A 25396-nucleotide genomic window follows, 5' to 3' on the forward strand; every position below is an offset into this window, starting at 1 on the left:
CCCTCAATAGAGGTCGGCAGCTGCGTCGGGGAAACAAATCAATGGGAAACCATCATAAACCTCCCCAGTACAATCTCCAGGATATGTGGGTGACATTCCACGCCTGCGAGGAACACTCATCATATCCAAACTTCTTTCTTTCCCTTTTTTTTTTTTCCTTCCCCCCTCTTTTTTTTGTTGTTCTTTCCCCCTGTGGCTGGCTCCACGGGCCGGCGGCGGCGGCGTTTAAAGCCGTCCGTATTTTCCACACCCCCGTGTGCACTCGTGGGCGCGTCGCGTTTTCGGACAGGGAGGGGGCCCGGGTGGGAAGAGAGGGAAGGAATTTTGTTTTATTTTTGATTTTTTTTTGGTAAGGAAGACGGGAAGAAAAGGATGACGAGGGAAAGAAAAAAAGAGGGAAAAGTGGACTGGGATTGCAAATTGCTTACTATGTTTTTTTTTTAAATAATTTATGCAATTTTAAGCATTTATGTATAAATTTTTTAATAAGCCACCCTGGAGCAAAATAGCCATTAACATCCCGACGTCCTTCTGTCCAATGGGCTCGTGTGCAGGATCAATTTCCAAGAGTACTTTCCTTTTTTTTTATGACATGATAAAATGCTTTTAAAGCAACTTACACAAATATGGAAATTTTTTTCCCCTCCTCTTTTTTTTTTTTTCCTCTTTTTTTTTTTTTTTTTTATAACAGCCTCCACTTATTCACCAGGGAGAGCGAGCGAGCGAGCGGCTCTGTGTGTGTGTGTGTGTGTGTGTGTGTGTGTGCGCGTGTGCGCTGGGGAGGGCAGTTGGCAGAAGGATAGACCCAGCCCTAACTGGAACGGACCTGCCTGTCCTTCTAACAAGGGCATAAACTTTCATTAGCGATGCACACAGTCAAAGGCAATTTAGGGAAACGCGCTGTACAGAAAAGGAAAACCTCAGCGATTTTTATACAGCGGCTCCTTGGCTCCGTCCAGGGGGCTCTATCCTTGAGCTCAGCTCGCGCTCGCCAGCCAAAGTGACCCCAGCGGCCGGGGGGAGGCGGTGGCCGGGCAGGGGACGGTGCTGGGGCTGCGTGGGGACACCGGCACCCGGCCCCTCGCCCCACGGCCGCCCGGAGCAGCCGCTCAATGTCACGCCTGGCCTCAGCCCAGCCGTCCTGCGGGAGGCCCACGGGTATCTGTTGCTTCCACGCTTTGGCCCCTCCAAGCCCACGCTCCCCGGTCCTGGCTGCGCACCCCGGCGAGCAGCTCGCCGCCCCGGCCGCCCCTTTGGGGCATCAGTTCCCATCCGGCTCTGCGCAGAGCGGACAGATGTGTCGCTGCTGCTCCTGTTTCCACAGGGTATTTCGGCTCGTTATTTTCGCAGCTGGGACATGTTCAGCCTCACGCAGGAACCTGGAAAATGCCATTCCTAGCGGGACGGCTCCTGCCGCCGGCCCCGGGCGGGCACGGCTCTGCGGGGAGGGCTGCGGGCACGCCGGGGGAGCGAGGCGCTCCACGGGGTCCGACGGCCGGCACCACGAGCGAGATGCGAGAGCTAAGCACCCAAGCCTTTGGGGCTGAAGGCCATCCAGGTTGAAGACCCGTCCACGTGGCTGCTATTTGCTTCGACACACGGCCCTGCTGCTGGTTTCCTACTGCACGACGCTTGCAGGGGCAGCGCAGGCCCCGGGGATTTCATCCTCGCATTTTGCTGGGAGCCTCCAGAGCCCCGTGCCCGTGCACACTGCGCACGCACCTGCCCCACGGGCAACGCTCGGGGGCACTGGAACGAGCCAAAAAAAAGAATAATAAATAATACCAAAAAAAAAATCAAACCAAGGGGCAGGCAATGCTCAGCTGGAAAAACACAAAGTGCCGAGAACAGCAAAGCCAATCAATAACAATCACAGCCCCGGCGGCGGGCGAGGGAAGCGTGAACTGTTTTGGCCTGCTCCCCGCACGCTCGCCCACTGGGGACAACACGGCCCCAGCACCGCGCTCCCCTGAGCCCCGCGGCGAGCCCGCGGCTCCTGCTCTGCCCACAAACTGAGAGCGAGGGGCTCCGCAGAGAGATGAGGGCTCCCCGCAGGGGGCTGGCGCTGGGGAAGGTCCTTGCTGTCCCCAAAGGGCCAGATCCTGACACCCCGCATCCTCCTGCCCTGCCCTTTGCGTCCCCTTGCCCTCCCAGCCACGCGAAGCCTGTCGGGACACGGATGGGGCTCTCCCTTCTCCTGGTCCTGGGCCCCGAGCCGCGCAGCTCACCGCGGCGGCAGCGAGGTCGGCGGGAGCGGAGAGGTTTTCACATCATGTACATCGCTCCGTGCTGCCTTGTCTATAGGCAGCGCTAAATATAGCCAAGCCCAACCTGGAGGTGACTTCAGCGCGGTGACACGGGGACACCGGCACTGCACGGGCACTCTCTGCTCCCCCACTGCAAGACAGACGTCGACGGGGCACAGCGCGGCCAGGGGGCCGCCCGTGAGCCCCAAGACGTGTCCCTGCTCCCCTTCCCTCTTGGGGCCTGTCCCGTCACAACCCAACGGGCACATCCAGGCCGAAGCCCAAGAAGTGCCCCGGCCTCGGGGCAGGCCAAGTGGGGTGAGAGGGAGATGCCAGCACTCCGGGCAAAGGCAGGCAGCATTTGCTAACCCCAAAGTCCATTTTTTTTCCCCGGGACGCAGACCCTCTTATCTCTGGCGTGCCAGCATCTGTTTCAGCACAGCTACTTAAAAACTTAAACGGTGGAGGAGGCGCTGACGAGAAGGGGAAAGTCTCTCGTGTGGGTCAGGATAATTAGGCCGAGCTCAAATTGGCTTTAGGCATCTGCTGCTGCCTCCGAGCAACAGCAAGCCCTGCTGCTTCCATCAGCACCTCCTGCCCGCGGAGCAGAGGGGACCGCGGCGTGCCGAGCCCGGGGCATCGCTGGGAACGGGGCCGCATCGGCAGGAGCCACCCAACCTCCTCGCCCCGCTGCCGGTAAAGCCGGGAGCAAAGAGGCCAGACGGCAAGATTGAGATGAGCCATTTCCCCAACAAACTCGCTTCCCTTTTTTCGTTCGCTCCTTTCTTTTTTTTTTTCCCCCTTTAACTGTCATTAAAATAACAAGTTTCTGTTACAGTCTAAACATTCCCACATTGTATAAAGGGTTATGTTACACCAGAGTCACCGCCGGGCCCAGTGTTTGCACAGAAACCTCACTGCAGGTCCCCCCTCCTGACGAAGTGACTTATTAAAGTTTAAACAGTAATTAACAGAACAATAAAAATAAAGGGATGTTTGGGGAGTCGTAGTGCACACAGGGTTTTTGGCAGTGCCAGCACTTTTCAGTGCCCTGCGCTGGCAGCGGAAAAAAAAAAGGCTGCGAAAAACCAGGGGAGAGCTCGGGAGCTCCGAGCCGGGAGGGGGCCGGGGCCGTGGCACGACCCCAGCCCCGTGGGAGGGAGCAGGGGGGACACGGGCAGCAGGACAGGGGCACGGGGACTCAGCGCTTGTCACCAGCCCTGCCCTGGGGATGTGCAGCCGAGAGCATCCCTTGGGTCTGGCTCTGCTGAGGTTCCTCTGGACGAGCCCCCAGGACCGGTCTTTGGGGAACTGGGCCTTTGGGAGCAGGACTGGGCCTGCTGGGGGGGCTGGAGGAGAGCCCCCGGGAGCTTGGGATCCCATGGAGCGACCCGTCCCTGGACAGGATGGCTTGTAGCTGCAAATCTGACAGCGTGCGAGCAATTCTGGGGCCACTCCTGCTGCAGAGCCCTGACCCCAGGGCAAGCCCCCCCCTGGCCAGCAGGACGCAGCCCCTGCCTCTCCACCACTGCGGGCCGGCCTCGTGGGGAGCCTCGTGGCTCGCCGGGGCTCCCGCAGGAGCAAAACCGCTTCTCCTGCTTCCTTCCCAGCCCAGGATGAGCTCTAGAGCATGAGGGTAGGGTTTCAGCTTAGGTTGTCAGCCCTCCCCGTTAGCCAACGCGCAGCAATGCAGAAAGATCTCATTTGAAGATATTTTTGGTGCCTATTGTAACCACTCGCCGATGTTTGCCTCGGTAGCTGGCGGTGCTCGTTGGCTCTAACCCTGACGGGTGACTCAGTGCACGCAGCATTGTGCAGCCCCATGTTTGCTAAATCTCTCCCAGTGCAACCGCTCCGTTTGCAAATACGACGACAGCTCCCTAGGGGTGGATCTCCCGTGCGGCGTGAGCTCGGGGAGCGCTGCCTCCAGCCCGCTCCCACCGAGCCTTCCCCCAGATCCCCTGCCCTGCCCTGCTGGGGTGCAGGAGGAGGCCGAGCCCCCCACGCTGCCACTGCCGGAGCCGCAGCAGCTCTGCCTACTGCAACAGCATCCAAACGGGATGCCCCGGACGTCCCCTGTCTCGCTGGGACACGTCACCCGAGCGAGCACTGGCCCTGCACACTCATCCTGCACTGAAAACGTCCCCAGACGCCACTGGCCCGGCGTTAGAGCAGCCCGAGCAGGCCGTTCCTTCTCTTGGGTTCCTCTGCTGGTGCCAAGGACTCTGTCACTTGCTCCCCCAACGCTGCGCTAGGCGCCTTGCTCCTGCAGCCGCTGTGGTGGTGTTCAGGGCACGGGGACCGACAAACAAGGCGCGTTTCAAGCTCCTCAGCCTCAACGGGGCTCGCTCTGCTTCCAGCAGCTCGGGGGCTTCCAGCTCACCGTTATCACCCGCAAATAACCACCAACATGGTTTACCCCGCGGCCTGGGACAGGCAACAGCTCAGCTCTTCAGCTCCCAAGAACCAAAGGAAAGCGTTAAAAATGTGACTTCCCAGGCAATTACCAACGGTGAGTTTTAATAAGCTGTTTTCCAGGCACCAGGGGAGCGAGGGACACGGGGAACCAGGCGGTACGGGTCTGAATTCAGCCTGGTTTCGGAGGGGCAGGTTTAATAAGCCGCGAGGCGAGCCTGCACTAGCAGCGGCAGCCCCGCGAGCGGGAGCCAGAGCGGGGGGCTGCCATCGCCGGGTTCAGAATTAATGAAGCCAAGACCTTGGCAACCTCCCTGATTTTCCTGCGTTCTGGTGTAAATTGATAAACTTGCCTGGTGCTCCAGGAGGGAGGCGAGATGGAAGGAGGGGGACACCTGGGAGCCCTCCTCCCTCACCTCTGGGTTCCAAGTGGGTCCCAGCGGATGAGCTGGAAACGTGACACGGGGCTGTCCTCCCCGTCCTGGGCAGCTTTCCCACCCAGGCTGTCCCCACAAACGCTGTCCTCAGCCCTGCCCCGCACACCCCTCCGATACGGCCACGGACTGCAGGACCCCGGTGCACCCTGTTAGCACCTGCCTGGGCTCGGCTGCTGCTCTCATCCCCTCTTCGCCCCAACCCTTCTATTTCAGGGTTTCTATTTTCTTGGTGGAAATTAAGAGTAACTTGTTCAGACCTGTCCTTGGAGACAGTTCCTGCAGAAAGCCCCTGAATCCATCGCAAGCAGGGCAACCTCTGCCTGGAACACGCTGCGGACCGGAGCCTCCAGCTCGGCCTCCTTCCCTCGCTGCCCATGGGGTGCACGGAGCCGCAGGCAGACCCCAGCCCTGCAGCGAGACCCTGCCGAGGGGCAGCAGCTCCACAGTCCCCCAGGAGCTTCAGCTCCCAGTGCCTCTGCCGTGCCTGGCCCCTGATCGTCTCCTCTTTAAGGTTTCAAGGTTTCTCCGACCTGACGTGAGCTGAGCTGCCTGTCTGCTCTCTGAAGGACTCTGCTGCCCCAGACTGAGGACGAGCGGCTCACCTCCAGTCCCCAGCACGAGGCAAATCACCCCGCGCTTCCCAGACGTGTCAAACAGCCCAGACGCTCGGAGCCCGGTGCCTCGGCTCTCCTCCACCAGACCCGCCGGGCTTCATCCCCCCCTGCCTGCTCTGATGCTCACGTCACTCCGCTAAGCTCAGGAGAATGATTTCCCTAGCTGACACCACGGCAGCGATGGGAAAGCCGAGCTTATGGCTTTCCAGCCCCACTCACATCAAAAGGAAAAGGCACATCCACCACCCAGCTCCGAACTCCTCATCCCATCCTCCCAGCTCCGGGCCGTGCTGGAGGCAGCGAGGGGCAGCGTGTCGAGCAGGGACAAGGAGGTGTAAAACAAGAAGAGAGGGGGCCCCAGGGCAGCACTCACGTGCATTTTCCTCAGCCATGTCTAAGGAGCCTTGCAGTCAGACCGGGGCACGGCTCTGCACGGGGGTCTCAAGCATTGTCACAAGGCAGAAAGAAATTGTGCACTTCTTTCCAACACGTTGCTCAGGACGTCTCTACAGCAATGCCAGTAACTGCCTGTAGGGAATGTTACGGTAGAAAATTATCTAATGCACTCTTCGTCATCTTGTCTTGCAATCTGCAGAAGGAAATAGGAGCAGCCAGCACAGAATGACCCCGCTTCCAGACACCACTGCCCTTAGATACCATTATCAGTGGGAGCCTGGTCCCCGTCCCAGAACTCGAGCGCTCTTTTGGGTCGCAGCCCCTGCTCCTGCTGGCCTCAGGGGAGGGCAATGCTTCGTTCGGGGCAGTGCTGGCCCCCCAGGAGAGGCTTTGATACGTCAGAGATTTTAATCCTTATCTATCTGAGATGCAATGTGGGAACCAGCACTCCAAAACCTGGGTCTTGCCTCCTTTTTTTGGTTGGAAAGGACTTCTAACCACCCGCAGCAAGTCTGCTGGCACACTCAGCCTTCAGCGCTATCTTCAATCAGGGACGCCTAATTATACCCATTACGCTGATGAGGACGCACTGGCACAACGCTACGCGTTCGCAAGGCTCCGGATACGAAGCGAAGCAGTGGCAAGGATGCGAATAAAGCCGGGAATGGTGGCGACGGGCTCCTCGCCCACCGCAGCACGGCTGGCCAGGGACTAGACCACGTCCTGCCCACGTCAGCCGGTTCAGGAGCTGCGGAGGGGCCCCCACCCAGGCCCCTAACGGGGTGCGAGTCTCTCTCCCGGGGCTGCGGTGCTTGGGGATGCTCGGGGAGCGCCCACGGGAGCTGGCCCAAGGGTTGGGCGCCCAGCTCACCGCACGGGAGACATCCAGCAGCCAGAGCATCGGGGCTGAGCCACCCAGAGCCCTGCCGCCGTGGCGGGGATGGATCATCTGCTCCTCCTGAAGCAGCTTAATCGCCCTCCCTGCACGAGGGTCCTCGCCGCGAGGGCCAGCCTGATCTGTCTGCGCATTAACCATCCCCTAGAACGCAAAGCCCGGAGATTTTCCTGGGCATCGGGGCCAGCCTTTGCCCTGCCCTCTCCCTGCCAGGTGCTGGGTGCTTGGGTTTAAGAAAGGCTGCCGAATCCCTCGGGATTGAGAGTCATTACATAAACAATACAATAGGATCACGGCTGTAATTGTAAAAGCGCCTCAAGTCTTGGCACTGGAGGCTGCCGCAGCGAAGGCCTCTAAATGGAGACCCAAACAAAACAAACAAAAGCCCCAACTCTGTCAGCACTTAATGAACAATAATAAATAATAAATAATAACCCTAACAGCCGACCTAGCAAGACAGATGTGAAACACCGCAGCGGCTCGGAGGAAACGCTGACCCTACAGCGGCCGCCTTCCCTCCCTGCGTTGCAGAGCGCTGGGACAAGGCCACCAGGTACTTGTAGGGTTAGGGACAGGGGGAAAGCCGGGTCCCCGAGAAGAGCAGGCTCCCTCGTGGGACGTACGGAGCCGTGGCCCTGCCACCTCCTGGGCTCAGGACCTTCACCTGCTGTGCGAGCATGCCAAGTCGTGCCTCGCTCTCCTTACGGCCGGAGCTCTCTAAGCACTGACAGCAAAAAGAAGCAGATGGAGCTGAGCAAGGGAATCCAGGTAGGTGGGAGCACAGAGCCTCCTCTTCCCAGCTCCGGCACCGCCTGGACTCAGCGTCCCCACCTGTGCCGGGCGAGCTGAGCTGCGGCGGGACACCGGGAGCGCCACTTGGCAGGGCCGGGGGCTGGAACAAAAGGCCTAATTTAAGTATTTTTATAACCCGGTGCTTGTGACAGTGGGTTTAGCAGTTGCCAGCCATCTGGAATAAAGAATTACAGCCACCTCCCCTAATCCTATATTGCCTAAACCCTAAAGCTGGTTATGGTGCAAGGATGAGGCAGCAGGCTGGGAGGAGGCAGCGATGGGAAGGGGGGGGTGGAGAAGGGACCGCAGGAAAATTCTCCAACTTATCTCCTTTTCCTGGGGGGTGCCAGGTGGTCCCGGCTGCACCAGAAGGAATTTTGCTGGGAATCGAGTGAGGACGGGGTGAAGAAAACGGGGGGGAGAAGGGAGGCGAGGAGCCCTCCCCGCCCACAGCATCGCATGCACCGCACACACACACACGCACACAGAGGCTTACTGGTCCGCGCAGGGCTGTCAGGTAAATTAGATCTGAAAGCTGACAATTTCTGACCATATTTCCTTGATTATTTCAAACAAATGCACACCAGCCGCTGTAAGGAGATTAAAGTGACATAAACGTCCCGAGTGGGAGGAGGGAGGGCAGCGAATTCAGGTCACCCCCATCCGTCCCCCATTTGACAGCCGCTATATCGCTATCCAATCCAATAAAAAAATCCCCCCCTTTTGCTTTAATTAATTTTACAGCTAGCTTGCTTAATTACTTTCAATCAAAATCCTCCTGCCATCGCAAAATTAGAGATGGTTGAGCTCCATTAGCCTAAATTCTTCATTTCCATATAGAAAGAGGCTCCCTCGGCAAAGCCAAGAGGGCTCCCTCCTGCTCGGGCTGCCCCCGGACACACGCCCGGCCCTGTGCCTGCCTCCGGATCCTCGGGGGAGGCGGGGGAGAAGGAGACAGCCTTGTTCTGGCCCCCACCTCCCACGGAGCATCTCCTCCGAGCTGGGGATGCAGGAGACCCCCCCTGCTCTGCCTTCCCATGGCCACACTGGGACCAAGCTCGGCACCATCACTGCGCGCACGGGTGGGCATCGCCGCCTCTGCTGGACGCGTGGGCAGGGTCTGGGGAGGAGGCAGGGGCAGATCCCCTTCCATCTGCCCGCTGGGTGCAGGGACAAGGTGTCGGGGGGAAGCAGGGGCAGATCCCCTCGTATCTGCCCGCTGCAGGGCTTGGTGCCTCCCCGTGGAGCAGCTGGCACCGACCGCTGCCAGGAGCACAACGCCGCTGCCCGCGGAGCCGTGGCGCGCCTCTATCTGCTGCGTGCACCACCTGCACCTCTCTCCTGCGAAGCCAAACCATGAGCTGTCCCACTTTGTCCCATCTCAGAGCACTCCCAGCTGGTCCCGTGTCCACAAAACCTCCTCAGAAGCGCAGGGAGTGGCGGCAGTAAAGCCGTGCGGAGCTGGAAGGGCGACAAGAACCCCAGGGGAGCGGAGAGGCCGGGTGCAGGAGCAAGCCCAGGGAGGAGCCGGGCGTGGAGGAGGAGCAGCAGCTCCTCTCCAAGGACTGCGAGCATCGGGAAGCATCACCCGGCCCACGCCGGTGTCACGCTGCAGCACGCGTCCCTCCCTTCCTCCCCACTTTCCTATGGCCTCCTCCTTGCCCATCTCCCTCCGCTTCTTCCGGAGCGATGGAATTCATGTGGGCACAAAGCCCTGGGAACCGTGTTGGTTGCTCACCGTGGCTGGTGAAGCTTGGCCCTGGCTCCTGGAGCCACGGGGAGGTGGTGGCAGCAGCCCTGTCCCCGCACTGTCCCACCCCACGAAGAGCTCGGGAGGCTCCCAAGTGCGCGGAGCCCAGGTCCTGCCCGCTGCAGGGAGCGCAGGTCAACCCCGCGCTTCTGGGCGACCAAGCCAAGAGGCAAACACAGACCGATTTTGTTTAGAAGCTTAAAACTGAATCCAATGGCACATCTACCTGGGGATTTCAGATTAAATGGTTTAAGAAACTCAAATAGGCTTTTTAATCCGGTCAAATAAAAAGGGCCCCAAAGAAGCAAAGAATTCACCCTGCCGAGCGAGGCTGACGCTGGGCAAGCGTGGCTTTTTTACGCTCCGCAACTCCTCCCCACCCTGGCATGGGACATGGTGTATTTGCCAAAATCTGGAAGCTGAGGACCCGCCCTGTTCAGGGCTCGGGCACGCTGCACTTTCCCAGGGCCGACCCACTCGTATCACACTTTCCTCATCCTCTCGGTGTTCCCTTACGCCGCTGTCTGGGCCCTTCCCCCTAATACCTGGCAGCTCGCGCGAGCACGGTGCCAGCCCTGGCTGCATCACCAGCACCAAAAGCAGCCCAAGAGAAAGCCCCAAAGTCCCCAAGCCCCGTGCCGTGCCCTGGCATCCGTTTGGGCACTGCCTTTCCCACAGCGAACTCCCTGAACACCGCACACGAGGCCGAAGAGCAGAGGGGGGCTGATGGGGGAGGCGGCGAGGCGCAAGGAGGGGGCCCCAAGCTCTGCGTGCGCCTGGGGAGCGCCTAAAACTCGGGGAGCACCACATCTGCCTCCTCCCAGCGCCCCATCCCACTGCCTGGTCACCCGACACCGTCCCCTGTCCCCTACCGCTGCTGTTCAGCCCCAGAAAGGCTCAGGAACGTCCTTCCCCTGCACGTGCTCCCCAGCGAAATTCCCGACTTGTGTCTCGCCTGCGCCAGTGCTCAGAGCAGCCGGGACAATAGGACAGAGAGGCCCTAAATCCACCAGACTCACCCTAAATAGCAATGGGCCATAATTTCGCCTGACATCCAGGAGCTTGTTATTCTTTCCCCTCGTCGCCTGGCTGGAGCTGTTCAGACCCATCAGTGTTACTCTATGCATTAAACGGGGGAAGAAAAAAAAGAAAAAGCCACGGCCCAACAACAACCCGGAGACTTTTCCAGCCTGCCCAGCGTGGGCCGAGGGGGTGGCATCCCCACTTGGGCTGGGGGGGTGTGAAAAAAGGGGGAATTGATGCCTGAAACCCAGAGCAGGGAACAGCAGAGGGGTCCCGCTGAGCCCCCCAGCACCTTCCCTCTGCCCCCAGCCCCACAAGGCTGCTGCAGCCCGTCCCCGTCAACCACCGCACGTTGGGGTTGGGGCTTTTGGCTGCTATTTTTTTTTTTTCTTTCTTTCTTTTTTTCCTTCTTCCAGGCCGGTTCCAGCTGATTAAGGACCTGCAACAGGATGTAGGGATTACAGCGGACCTGGCTCGGGATCAGCCGGGGCGCGGAGCCAACGGAGCGAGCGAGGATTGCCCCCAGCCTGGCTGCCAAGCCGGCACTCGTCCTGCTGGGAGCCTGCGAGGGCCGGAGCTCGGCGCTGGATCAAGGCCCCTGCCCTCGCTGGCTCTGCCGGGGAATGGCCCCAAGCCCACGCTGACAAACGTGCCCGCAGGAAGGGCTGAGGGGACGAGCTGTGGCTCACGGGGCTTGCCGGAGAGGGAAAAGCCCCTTAGGGACCGGCTCGGCGTGCCTTCACCCCAGGTGAAACGGAGCGGGGAGCGGAGTGTCACGACCTGTGGTCCCGCGCCGGCCGTGCCGTGGGATTCCCCGTCCACGCTGCACCGCACGGAGCTGCCAGCGGGCCTCCCTCCCGCAGAGACACAAGGCAAAAAACGCTCCGGGCTGAGTTTTTAATCCAGGAAGAAGTGATCAGGGAAGGCAATAATCTCAGCTGGCACACGGAGCCAAGCAGGGGCTTGCTTCTGGGGAGCCATCGGGAGCAGAAGTAGCTCCGAGGAGACTCGGGGGCTCTTTTCTTTTTTTCCTTCTGCAAACACTGCTCCCTGCTCGGACCAGCAGCAGCCCCCAGCACCTTTCTCAAGCTCCTGTCACTGCAGTGCCCGGCCGCTGCCATCCCCAGGGGGACATCTGCCCGTGCTCAGCTTTCCCAAGCCCCTCCTGGCCGGGTGCAGGAGGGCTCGTGGCCACGAGGGCAGCCCCGGGCTCCGACCTGGAGCTCTCAGCCTCGAGCCCTGCATTCCCCGGGCCCGGCCGAGCCCCGGCAGCGGGGAGGGGGCCGGTCTGTCCGTCCATCTGCCCACCAGACCCATCGCGGCGGAGAAACTCCAGAGTCAGCTCCTGCCGGCCTGGGGCTGCGGGGGGAAGGCAGGGCTCGATATTGCAAGCGGAGGCCGCTGGGATACCATTGAAAGCTGCTAAATATGACCAGGTTAGCACTTTCGTCTTTAATGGCAGGTCACCATTAATAAACCCAGGGCCCCAGGGTGCAGTACGGAGCCTCCCTCCCCCCCTCTCCCCGAAATACTCATTTCATTAACTTCACCGCGCGCGGCGCTCGGCACCTGTCCGAGGTTCGGCAGCCAGGAGCTGGCCGAGGGTTACGGACATCTCGCGGCGGAGCCACCCGCTCCCTCCTGCCTTCCTGCCCTCCCCTGGGGGAGCCCCACCAGGGGGGCACAGCCCCGTCCTACACGGGGCCAAGGCCAAGGGCAGCTCCAGCCCCGGCCCCTCGCCAGCCGCCGCGAAGTCCCTTCGTGTCACCGCGCCTCGCTGCCCGCGTCTGCGGGGAGGTGACAGCGGCGCTGCCGGCCGCAGCGGGGAGGAAGGGCCGAGGGGAATTGCCTCGGATGCGGGCTCTTGTGAGACAGAGAGAGCTGTGACAGTAAGGGCCAGATCCTGCCCGCGGGGGTGCTGGGGTGAGGAGGGGGATCCCCCCAGGACACGAGGTGAAGGCGGCCACGCGGGGCCACCCGTGGCCTCGGGTCCCCATGGCTGCAGCAGGAGGACGGGGAAGGACGAGGCGTGAGGACAGGGCGGTGCTCCACCTGCTTTCACCGTGACGCCGGCGGTTTCCTGGAGGAAAGGAGGGACAAATGGATGCCCCAGCTGCCAAAAATCCCACAGCACGTCTCTATCGATCTGCCCTACTTGGCAACTCGAGCTGCAGCCACCGTCTGTGGTGCCGGATCAATACAACCTGGGCGGACGGGGAGAGGCACTTTCATGGGAAGGCGAAGCCTTCAGGGGGAAGTATTTTGATTTTTAGAGCACCAGCAGAGTCAAGGAAGAGAAAACACCCGGACCCAAGCTGCAGTTTAGCTTGGAGTCGCTTCAAATACCTGCTGAGCCCTTTGCACTGGGGCCCTGTGACCTCCTCCTCGTGGGAGCTGCCCCAGCCCCGGCCTCGCCGCCCACCCACCGCAGCCCCTCGCCTGCCCCGGGTGCTCTCAGCGTGGACGTGAGGGGACGGGGACGGGCTGGAAGCCTCCGAGACCCCCCCGAGCTCCTTGCAGACCCTCCCCGAGGGCCAGCAGCCGGCCAAGGGTCACCGCGCAGCTCGAAGTGACGCCGCCAGGCTCTGCCCAAGCCCACGCACGGCGGAGATCACAGCCTGGCTAAGGCACACCAAGGAGCCCCGGTGACACCGCCACGGAGCAGAGCTCCACGGGCAGATGCCCCTCTCCCCGCGGCACGGCGCTCACTTCGTGCCCCCGGCCCCAGCGGGGCAGGCGAGGGGAGGTTTTCCCGTCCCAGGGCACGGGGGCCTCGATCCCGTGGCTCCAACGAGAGGCGGCCGCGAGGGGACGGCGCGTCGGGCGTCACCTCCAAACGCCCTTCGGACGGACGGGCCGGGTGAGCGGGAGGGAATCTGCAGTTGTTGCAAGGCTTCTCGCTCAGCACAACAACTGCTGCGGTCCTTTTAGCACAAACCCAGCAACTGTTCCCAAAAGCACGGCCTGCTCAGCTCCCGGACTTTAAAAAAAAAAAAAACCAACACACAACCCCAACAAGCAACAAGCCATCTCCAAAACGGCGGCTTCTGAATCAGGGCAAAAATGTTATTAACAAAAACATCACTCGGGGTGGGACACCTGCTCCCTGGCAAGCAGCTGGCCGGGCTGCCCGCGGTTAGCCACTTACATCAGGCCCCAAAAAGAGCCGGGGAAGGGAGGGAGAAGGGGAGAGAGGGGAAAAGAACAGACAGAGGGAGGATGGCAGCAGCGGGGTGTCACGGAGACAAAGAGGAGCGAGAGAAGGGGAAGCAGGGGAAGAAAAGAGCAAGTGCGAGAGCATGTGAGAGACGGCGCGGCGGCGGGGGAAGCGGCACGGCGCGCTGCGAGCGGCGGGCGCGCAGCCCGGGGCGGGAGCGCGGGCGGGCGAGAGCGGCTGCGAGCGGCTGTGCATATGGCAGGGAGAGAGCGGGGAGGAAGAGGGGAGTCGGAAGGGGGAAGGAGGCTGCGAGGGGCGAGAAAGCTCGGGAGGTGTCAGCAGGGAGGGAGGGAGGGACGGAAGGAGGAGCGCAGGCCGGCAGGGAAAGGGTGGTGAAGTGAGGGGCAGCGAGGGAAAAGGGCGCTGGGGATGGGGCAGGGGGATGCGAGGGTCGGGGCAGAGAGCAGAGGGGGCGGGAGAAAGGGACGGAGGAGAAAAAAAGGAGTAGGGGAAACAAACAGGGGGGAGGGAGAGAAAGATGTCTATTAAAAACCTCAGTGCATAACACAAAATGTCAGGGTTTATAGCTTCATTCTTGGCATTGCTGGTACTGAGAACCCCACACAGAAATGTCACTGCTTGTCATGTTTAATCACCTGCTATTTGTTAACACCTTCGCTGCGAGGAGTCTGCCCCTCACCCCTTGCAGGCTTTCCTTTTGGAGGAGAAACGGCGAAAACAAGGCTCTGCCTCCCAGCTGCCCGCCGACAGAGCCCAGGGCCAGGGGCACGGCGCGCTCGGTCCTGAGGGGTCCCCGGCCGGGCTGCCTGGGGACATGGTGCCATGGGGCAGGGGTGTGCACTGAGACGCTGCTGGGAGCCCAGTGCGGCCAGTTTGTGTTTGTTTGCTTGAACAGCAAGTGTCACACGAAAGCAAACACCCAAAGCTGGTAACCGTGCCGTTGCAGTTCCTTGCCCTGGCCCCCGCGCTGGTGGCTTCGCTCCGGCCGCTCTCCGAGCCCCGGCCCCCTGCCCTGTTCTTATGCCAGCTTTCCCCCGCGGCAGGCTGACTGCACGCTGGCCGGCTGACATCACGGCACGCTGCGAGAGGAATTGCTTCGAGGTCATCCCTAAACAAGCCTTTTCCCTCCCTCGTGCACCCCGGCCGGACAGAAATCCAGCAGAGCAGCAGGGCTCACCCACAGCAGCGGGAAAAATCCAATTCTGTGCTTTTCAGGCTCACCCCGAGAAATAAATCATCCCTCTGCCCAAACGAAGACAAATGTAAAGATGAGCATGCAAAGGTGACTGGTGCAGCCCTCCTGCTTTAAGCACCGAGCAGTTAGCAGTGCTGTCTCCACACAGCTCGCTCCTCGCCCCGCGCTCCCAGCTGCTTAGGTCAGTGCGCGGCGCTTCCACGTGCTGGTGCCAGTGAAGTCGGCCTTCCCCTCCTGGAAATCAAGAGAGTTCGGGGAGCTGAAGAAACGACACTACGAGGGGCTGGGAGGGGAACCTGAACGGACCCAAACTGTCCTTTGGGCATTCAGACCCCCAAAGGCAGCGGAAGGCGCCAGGAGCCCGGGGACACGCACAGGGGTTTCTCCCCAAGCTCGCTGCGGTGCGCGGAGCCGCACTGCCCGCTGCACTGCCGGCTGCAGCTGCGGGGCCGAGGGGCTTCCCGCTGCCGTGGTCAGCACGATGCTAAGGGCAGGCTAGAGGAACCCCCCGGACAGAAAACAAAAAGTAAAACCGCAGAAAGCCAGCTCGTTCCTCTCCTGCCCCTGCAGGACGGTTTTTAAAGGCAGTTTAGATCTTCCAGTAGTGAGATGGAAAGGCCGGAGCCAAACGCCGCGGTTCTGGAAGCCCCGAGTGCAGGCTTTACACCTCGGGCTCCAGCAGGGATGTGGCAGACGCTCAGCCGGAGCCCGGTGACGGGGACACGTGCCCCTGCCCCAAGGACCCGCGAGGTCCAGGAGCCACCCCAGGTCCTATTCTGGGAACGGGAACAGCGCGCAGGCCTCCCGCTGGCCTGGCGCCAAGGATAAAATTCACCCTCCTGAACACGGGCCAAGATGAGCTAAAGTGACTACTGACTTTTGTTGCCCAACTCCAGGCACCTTAAATGGGCCTATTTTTCAAAGTGTCACTGCTCGGCACGGCCGAGGGCCGGGCCCCTCCGGGACGTGTAACGCTACGTGGCCAACCACCGCGGGACCCCCGGGACCAACACTCCTCACCTGTGTGACTTCTCCCAGCCCGGCCAGGCCTTCTGGCTTTTTTTTTTTTTCCTCTCCCCTCCCTTCTCCAGACTCGTTTCTTTTGCAACTTTTTATGAATTTCTCCGAGCTTTCCTCCCTCTCCCCCCCTCAAGGTCACGCCGCTCATTTCCACGTTGAATATTTACTCAGCGAGCCAGGTCCTTTCACAGGCGCTCACCACAAATATGCTTTCTGATAAAGTCCGGAGAAAAGAAACTATAAAACCCGAAGCAATGCCAGAAATAAATAATTTAAACAATATAATCCCAACAGGGCAACGTGGGGCTGTAAGAGGGTAAGAAACTGCAACAGAGGAAGCCAGCAGGTAAAACCACCTTGGAGCGAGCCTATGCTGTCTCCCTGCATTTCCATGATGATTTCCTTGCTCTCTTCTCGTTTGCTTTTTCCTCCCCCCCATCCAGAGGCAGGACCCCTCAGCCCCTGGGTACGCGCTTGTTTGTGCCCCCCGGCAGCCAGCCCCCCCCCAGCCAGGCAGTTTTCAGCTCCACGAAGTTTGCCCGTCCTCCCCGTGCCACCAGCTGGGAGCAGCCTGCACCGAGCACGCCGCTCGTGCCCCACTTCCAGGAACTGCCGGGCCCTTCGTGGGGACGTGGAGGGAGTCCTGGAGAGTTATTTTCGTGCTTAATTACTAAATCAGCTGACAGAGCGATCCCCCGGGCTGTCTGAAACGAAGAGCCCATGTCCGCCAGCCCAGGGCAGCTCTCCAGAGAGCCCGGCCCTCCTCGCTGCTCTGAGACGTGGCGCGTTTGGTAAGCACCCAGCGCCAGAGAAACGAGATTTGGCCAGCACAAAGCGATTTGGAAAATCCCAACCTCGGGCTTACGAGCGTCCAAGGAAGTTTTTAAATCACTCTTAGCGATCTTTAAGCCTCCATCTGGCCATCGGAGATGGCTACTGGCCCATCTGGGTGGCCAAACTGAGCAGTAGGGCTTTCACCCCGCCTGCCCCCACCACGCCAAGGAGCAGGGAGCGAGCTCCCCGGGGTGCATGCACGCCTCTCCAGGGAGCCCGGCTTCTGGCGGCTGCAGGATGCCCAGGACGGTGCCCGCAGCCGCGACACGGCAGGGTGTGTTTTGGGGGGTCTCAAGCTGCAGGTGCACGGCCGTGGTGCTTTGGGCAGCCCGCGCTGCTTCGCTGTGCTGGAGCAAACCGTGCAGAGCCGCGCTCGCCGGGACACCGGCACCGCTGGCAGCGGTAGGAGCAGGAGTGCCACGCGGAGCTATTATGAGAGCAAATGTTTGGGTCCTCCAGCATCAGAGTAACTAAACAGAAACCGCAAGTTACAAGCGTTTCCAGACGGTCGCAACCCTGAAATAACACAGGCTTGCAGAAACGCTCTGATTTCAAGTGCTTTCTGCTAACACGGCGCTAGCAGCGCGGGGACGGCGAGAGCAGCCCGCTGACGGCAGCGACGCCGTCCTAAGTGGCAGCGCACGAGGCGGCGTGGCAGGACGCTGCCGGGGCGCGTTGGCAGCCGGTCCCCTGCAGAGGTTGGGAAGGCAGCCGGGTGTCACCACGCCGCACGGGCTCCGGCGCCCCTGCCGCCTCCCTGGCACGGCCGGTCTCGTCTCGCTGCGTGCGGCTCGCCCTCCCTCCCTCCCAGTGCGCACATGGCTTTAATGTTTTTATTACCTGTTTGACTCGCTGCCTTATTGCTTCTCCTCTTAATGGGGCTGTAACCGTGGAAACGAGGAATAAACGGCCACCAGAAAATGAGATGATTAAACAGGTCACCCTGGCAAAACAAACTCCGTGCTCGCACAGCCCGGGCTGTGTACGGCGGCTCCTGCCCGGGGGCTGGAGGGGAGAGGGCGGCGGGGCCGTGGCGCTGCGGGAGGGAGCGCGGCACCCACGTGCCTCCCCGGGGAGCAGCGCGCTCGGCCCCAGAGGGACGATGCTCCGCGCCGCCCAGGGCAGGCGTGCGAGAAGCAGCCAGGTTTGCTCGGGGAAGGCAGAGGAGAGCGAGGACAAGACGCATCCATGTAACTAGGGAAAAAATAGCAACTATTATGAATATAAATAGGCTGGACTGAAATCAAAACACAAGTCTGAGACGAGTTGCTGTCCTCTGGTGTCCCCGCTGCTGGTGCTGCCCATGCCTGCTCGTGGCGGTCCCAGTGGGGCAGAGACCCCCCCCCGGCCCCGCTGTCCCACGGCCCCACCGCCCCGCTCCTCGCTGCCAACGGGCTCGTTGGTCAGGCTGCTGGGACTGCAGGGCCCAGCCAGGCCCACAGGCCACGCGGGACGTCGTGGAGCAAGGGCCCGGCGTGTAGCCGAGGTCTCGGGAGGCAGGGTTTGGCCACGGCCCTCCCGAGGGCTGGGGAGGACGCCGGTCCCCGGCAGCGAGGCCGGCAGAAGGCAGGGCTGCCGCCCGCGCGTGCCCCCGGGCGCTGACACCTGAACACCACGTCCCTCCCCCAGCCAAGCCGAGAGGCAGCACGGGGCAGACCGAAATGTTGTCGAAAACAAAAATAAAACCCCAAAATAAACACACCGCAATCAAAAAAGCACCATCCCAAACCATCATTCAAAGCAGCGCGGATCCTGCCAGCAGCCCCGTCCTGTCCCGACCTGCCCGAAGCCAGGCTCGCTGGGTGCTGGCGGCCTGGGAAGAGCAGGCTCCCGGCACCACGAGCAACAAATTCAGCAGAAGAAACTGGAACGGCAAAGCCTGGCGAGGTGGAGATGAGAGACAACTGCTCGAAGCGCACAGGCGAGCGGCTGTGTGCTTTCTTTCAAAAAAAACAGCAGGTGGTTTATGAAAAGGGCCCTATTCTTTATAGTAATTTGAGCCATATTTCATTGTTTGATAGGAAAATCATAATATTCATGACCTCCTTTAACTGGAAGAAGTTCACTCATCTGAATATCAGCCCACAGACAAATCGGGAAATGAAAAATACAGAGACCAAGATAATGGAAGGGAGGTGGAGAGGGGAAAAAAAAAGGAAAGGAAAAGCAAGGCAGGCTCAAAGGTAGAATGGGAAGTCCAGGAGGGTGACAAAGAGCGAAGGGACTGTGGGAACGAGGAAACGAAGGGGGACATAAAGGAAGGCTATTTAGCAAGGAGAGTTAAAAAGAAAAAGCCTGAGAAAAGCGAAAGACTGAAAACGCGGCGAGAGGGAGCTTTCTCTGAAAGTTTCCAAGCACATGGATCAACCCTGCAGAACCTCCTGAGCTCCTGTTAAGAATATTCAGATGCTGTTAAGAATATTCAACCACCAACTCAAATCGGGCCCTCTCCCCAGCCTCTGCTCCCCCACCCTCTTCCGACCGGGTCCTCCTCTGCCAACATCTGCTGCCTGCCTTCGGGACACGCAGATGGTAATTACTGCAGGAGCAGCTTCCTCTCCTCTCCCTGCTCGAGACTCGGAAGAAGCCTTCAAGTTGTGGAAAGCCACCGCACGCCCCCGACCGCGGGGCTGGGGACGGGGGAACTGGGCCCGTGCTGAGCCTGATGGCACGGGGTGGGGGGGAGGTGGGCGAAGAGACGAAGACGTTTGTCTCCAAAACACGCCAACGGGAGGAGGAGGAAGATCTGACGCCAGCCCACGGCGTTTGACCTGGCCCGAAGAAGGGAGGCCCGGGGAGAAGCTGGCTGGAGATGCGGAGCCACCTGTGCGGCTCCTGGTCGGGGCGGCGAGGAGGGGGCAGCGCTGGGCGGGGAGCGGATTCATCCCGGCACGGTGCTGGCAAACGCCATGCGGAGAGGTGGAGCTGCTTTAATGAGGAGATGCTTCTATGACTCAGGCCTCAAAGGGATTGGGACTTTATTATTTTATTTTTCCATAATAAATTATGCCCTGGGATGCCAGGTCCCGCCGGGTTTTTCTGGAAATACCAGACAAAAGCTGGTGTTGCTAGCTGCCTTCTGACAGGTTCCCAGGTATGGAAGCTGACAGTTCCTGCTTCTTCCCCTGCCCTGGCCCAGCCGGTCTCGGCGGAGAGGCCTCGCTTCCGACGGAGGCCTCGCGCCTCCCCGGGGAGCCTCCTCGCGGGCCCACCACAGCCCCAGGGACGCCGAGGTGCCCGCGTTCGTGGGGTGCTGCCAGGAGCGGGCCGAGCTCTCGCACGGCCCCGGCACCGCGCCCCGGCTGCGGGGAGGAGCGCTGCGCCCGACCCGCACCCAGCGTGGCCGGCAGCCAGGCCTCCTCGCTTATCTCCATCGCTGAAGCGCCCAGCCCTGGCTCTGGGCTGCTCAGGGGAGCGTGATTCTGCCCACTTTATAGATTAGGGAGTTATTCATCCCACACCGAAGCCTCAGACTCTGCCGCGTCTCGCAGGCTTTTCTGGAGCTCCCTCGGTTGGGTTTGGGCTGAGCTTGGCCACGGTTCAGCACGAAGCCTGGCTCTCCAAAAATCCCCTGCACAACCGCCTGCTGGCCTACGGCCCCGGGGCCAGCCCAACGCCACGGCCACCGCTGCCCACCCGCGGGGACAGGCAACGCGCACGGACCGTGCCCGTCTCCCCCTGCCGCCCACGCCGACCCGCTCCTCGTCACGGTGCCACAGAGGCACGGAACCGGAGCGCGGGGGAAGGCGATGTCGTGAGAGCACCTGGAGGAGGCAAAGTTCAGCCCAAGAGCAGCCCGGTGCACGTGAGTGTCCGGGAGCGTGGACGTGGGCGAGCGGCCGGGGCGATGTGCAGGACGGGGTGACGGGGACGTAGGTGTTGGGTGTGGGGAACACCTCCAGAAATGCTCCAGCGAAGCCCGGTGTTTTTACTGATTTCACAAGAGGCCATGCTAAAATGTCACCTCTCCAAGAGCAAAACATGTGCACGGAGGTGAATCATCCTTTCACACCCCAAAACCAAGAATGGGTGGCAAAATTCTCTCGTGAGGCACTAAATCCTCAGGGGATTGCCACGAAGTGCACCCAGTGACTTCAGACTTCCCATCCTTTTTCCTTGTCTCTGCTTCTCCCCACCCCTCGCTCGCTCTTGCCAACCTACCCGGGCTGCTCAGCTTCTGTTCCGAGCATGAAACTGCCCTAGGACTGGAAGCTTTAAGCAGTTTCCCAGCCTCCAGAAATTTGCCGGTTGTGTTCCTCCATGGCAAAGCAAACAGTTGCTGTGGTACCTGGCCACCACACCTAGCTCCCCAGTTCAGGGGAAGAACAGCCCAGGAAAGGCAGGGGAGGAGGACAGCAAACCCCCAGGTGAGGGCTTCTTTGGGAAATGCCAACAAGAACACGTTGCACGAGCGAAGCGCGTGGTTTTGGTGCACTGTAACTACTTCTCCTCCGAAAGGCTCGACGGGCTGTTCTGGACTCACCACGGGAACAACGGAGGGAAGTCGCCGGAGAACAGGGCAGCAGGGGCCAGGACCCCCCCGCTAAATCCCCGCACAGGAGGAGGAGAAGCCCCAGGGGAGTGCCCCCAGCCCAAGGGCTGTCCCATGCACAGCAGCTCCGGGTAGTCCCTTCGGGACCCTCTTGTGCCCTCTTGGCCTTGCCCCCCAGCTCCTGTTCCACCACCCAGCCACCTCCTCCTGCCCCCCCTGCGCCCCTCGGCCGGGCTGCAGCAGGAGGCCGACCGCTTTCCAGCCCGCAGGATCAGTGGGATGGGAGGCAGCAAGTTTTTCTCTTGCTATTGATGTCTGCCTGCATCTCCCCTGCGAGAGGAAACGGAGCAACAAGGTCCTGGTCCAAGGGGCTCTCAATCCTCAGAATGGATTTTACCTGTCTCCGCAAGCCGCCGCCATCTCTCACCCCCCATTGCTTTCTCCCCAGGGAAATCAGTCTAAAAGGGGCTAATGGAACAATGTCCCTCTCTCTCCCCCCTCTCATTTTCTCTCTCTCTTTTTTTTTTTTTTATTAGCATTTGTGGAATTTATTCCCAAACTCTCCTAATCTTTCGTACACAACCATTTGATTTGCATAACCCAGCCCCCTCTCATAAAAACTGGCTGCTAGTTTAATTAAAAAATGTAAATTTGCTGTCATCTCGGGGCCTGGTGAATTAGGACGACATCGGCATTTTTTATTGCTGAAGACGTCCAAATTGATCCAGTCCGCATTGAACCGGAGGGGAGGAGACGGTGCCGCATGGGACTTTTGGCTGGAGGTTCTGCCCCTCCCCTGCTCCCAACCGAGGCTCCTCTGCCCCCTCTTTGCTCGGTGCAGCTGAGGACGAGGCCGCCGCTGCTTCTCCCCAGCCCCGGCTGGATGGGCCAGCGCGGCCTCGGCAGTGTCAGCACCCCCGGGAGCTGAGCCCTGGGTGGCACCGGCGCTCGCCAAGCCCTGGGAATGGCGGCGGCGGCCCTGGGAGGGAGGGAAGGCACCCAGCTGGAGGTGGGAGACGCAGCACCTCCCGTGGGACTTTTCATTACTTTCTGGATACTTTCAACCGAGTTTTCCGAGGGAAACCTAAATTGCAGGCTAGGCGGCAGCCCAGGGGGATGAGCCGGTGGCAGAGCGAGAGCCACTGTGGCCACCGGGGCTCCCAGCGTGAGGACAGCTGAGTGCTCCGGCAGCGCCAGGGCTGGGACAGGAGAAACCCACGCGAAAGCAGCAAGTGGGAAACCTGGTGGAAGCATAAATAGTTCCCAAAAAAACAGAGAGAAACTGGTGGCATGGAAGTGGCACCTCAAATACTTGCTCCTCCCAGCGGAGGTGGCTGTGCCACTCACAGCTGCTTTCGGTGCTTTTGTGCCCCCCAGACACGGCTTTGCGGCAGGAGCGCGCGGCAGCCCCCTCCGTGTTACGGGGAACAGGACCTTGGCAGGACAGGGAAGCAGCAGGGTAACTCGGGGACCCATCTCCGGGTCCTTCTGCAAGCTGCTGCCCCCCAGCACCAAACCAGCACAACACGCCTACGAGCCTTGGCGGGCCTTGCGGCACGAGAGGAGCTGGGCCCTGCTTAACACCACGACGGGCAGATCAGTCCCTGCCTGGGGAAGCAGTTCTCCTGCAGGAGGGTCTTCACCAGGTGAATGCAGGCACCCGAATGCTTTGTGCCCACCAAGCATCTCACAGGACTACGACAGTGATCCCAACACCCGAAGCGTGTGAGCCCCCGCGGACCATGAACTCTCACAGCAGTGACACCAACCTTGGCCGAGCCAGCTGCTCGCCAAAAACCTGCGCTGCCAAAAAAAAAAGGAAAAAGGAAAAAAAAAAAGCTGGCAGCAGCCCAGAGGAGGTGTTCCTATCTGCTGGGTGTTTCAAACAGCAATAAAGCTTTAACAAAACAGTCACAAAATAACCCCTTGCGTGGAAAATTAGATGTTTCTCAACCTGTCCACCGTAGGTTTCTCGGTGTCCACTCTGAGATCAGTTCCTGTAATCTCATACCAAGGGTAATTAGGCTGGGGAACAGTTTCCCAAAGGAAGTGACAGGTGCCCAGTCACTCAAGATATTTACAACCCGGCTTGCAGAAAGTCACATGGAGGGAACATCTTGCCACGATCCTGGGTGGATGGACTCGGTCCATGAATTCCTTCCAACCCCTCAGCGCCGTGAAAGCCGCCGGCCCTCGGAGGTCCGCGCAAGCGCTGCCTGAGCTGAGAAAGCCCTGGGCAGAGCAGGCTGTCAGACCCCACGTACCCGGTCCCTCCGGGAGAGGAACCCCTCCGGACTCGCCTCTGCCAGCTGGCAGCTGGCGCGGGCAGCCCTCGGGCACTGCCTCCGGGGAGCCGCAGCCTCGGGGCTTGGAGAGGATTCAAGAGGCAGCGAGGAGGGAGATAAGCTGGCCCCAGCAGATAAGGGTTCGAGGTGGTGATTATGGGGCAGGTCTTTGCCCTGAGATCATGACAAGACGGGTTCACCCACACACAGACCGTAATGCTGACTTAAACAGATCTCCCAGATCCTCATTTCCATGGCTCTCGCTGGGGCCCTGGGTTCCCATACCCGAGCACCGAAACCCACGCTACCCGCACGGCAGCGGGAAGGACAAGCGTGAGGCCTTCCCGAGGCCACGGAGGGTCCCTTCTGGGGACACTCGTTGCCTGGGCTGACCCTTTTGGGGACGTGGGACGCAGCCACCCCACCTCCCCTGCCCAGCCCGTGGCACCAGGCAGCTGCCGCCGATCCCATCTCCATCCCAGGCCCTCCAGACGCTGGAGATCAGGGGCCGATCGCTGTTTGTGACTCTTGAAAGCGTTCGCCCTCCCGCAGTTTCACCACATCCTTAGCTCCTGGGCCGCCCACGCGGCCTCCCAGCTCCTTGATCCGGGAGGGAGCAGCCGCACGCCCACGGCCGGGCCCAGGCAGAGCCGGCACGTCGCGCCCGCGGGTGGCAGCGCTCCCCGAGCCGCTCGCGCCCTGGCATCGGGCAGATAGATAAATAAATCAACGAGACGGACGACGACAAAATTATCCCCTCGATCAAAATATCTGGGTACATAGTTCAGGCCCAGTCAATCATCAACCAGTTTATTACCATCGTAGCCCTTATTATATATATAAAAAAGGCACCACACACACACGTAGGCACGCACCCCGCTGCTAATTACCCCGACCGTGGCGCTCGCCAGCGCAGGCCTGGCTAGCCCGTCGCTGCCATGTAGATTTTTGGGGGGGAGAAGGGTTTAGGCCCGCCGGGGCAGCAGGTACGGCCACACGAGCGGGTTGTGGCCCAAGGGATTCCTACAGCCCCCGAACTGGGGACGTTTCTGCGTCATGAGGGGCAGGTGAAAGCTTGCCCCAGGGCGGCCACGGCCACAGGGGCTGGTGCCGGAGCCTGGCCTGACACCCGACCGAAAGGACCGAAAGGCTGAGGGGTGGCCGTGGAAAGCTGGGGCCCGACACACGCCTGGTCCTGAGGCCTTGGAGCTCAGCGCCAAGCCCCGGCCCCGGCGGCTGGAAGGGGTCCCGCACACCCCACACCGAAAGGACAAAAACAAACCCATCCCTGACATTGCCCAGGTCGGAGAGGGGGAAAAAAAAATACTCATTAAATGTAATAAGCAGCCTCCTCGTCCGACACTGCCTTGTCCCAAATAAATTAAATTCCTTTTCATTTAGACAGCGCAGGAACCTGACCGGCAACCTTCACCGGCGAGACGCCGGGGCTTAGGAGGGGAACGAAATGAAAGAGAAAACAGCCCACACAACTCACAACAAACACCAGCGCCCAGCCGCTTCAAAACCCCCGAGAACTTCCCCTCCGCATCCTCGGCCCGGCCCCGGCACCGGCTGCCGGGAAGCGACGGAGCCGGCCCGGGGCTGCGGGGCTGGGGAGGACCGGGGGGGACCGGGAGGGGACCGGGGAGGGGACCGGGGCTCGGGGAGCGGGTACCGGGGAGCGGGGAGAGGAAGCCGACTTCCGTAAAGCGAGCGAAAGAAAAGCGAAAGAGGCTGCGGGGCCCCGGCAGCACCTGGCGCCGCCCGGCGAGCCCCCGGGAAAAGTTTTGGGGCGGAGGGGAAGGGGATGGAGCGGGGATGGGG

At 60.8% G+C, this 25396-nt stretch overlaps 1 protein-coding gene across 5 annotated transcripts in view; it reads right to left on the reverse strand.

Moving 5' to 3' along the window:
* Positions 1-25396, reverse strand: part of CASZ1 (castor zinc finger 1) — a 212984-nt gene that overhangs the window by 58631 nt on the left and 128957 nt on the right. For 4 of the 5 annotated variants that reach the window (XM_035344641.1, XM_035344640.1, XM_035344639.1 and 1 more), the window contains exon 4: positions 6086-6240. The exons of the other annotated variant lie outside the window; for it this stretch is intronic. In XM_035344641.1, the coding sequence (XP_035200532.1) occupies positions 6086-6104 (19 nt within the window). In that variant the 5' untranslated portion in view covers positions 6105-6240. The remainder of the gene's footprint in view (positions 1-6085; positions 6241-25396) is intronic. 5 annotated transcript variants of the gene reach the window in all.

This window comes from Oxyura jamaicensis, chromosome 21 (assembly GCF_011077185.1).
Source record: "Oxyura jamaicensis isolate SHBP4307 breed ruddy duck chromosome 21, BPBGC_Ojam_1.0, whole genome shotgun sequence".
NCBI lineage: Eukaryota > Metazoa > Chordata > Aves > Anseriformes > Anatidae > Oxyura > Oxyura jamaicensis.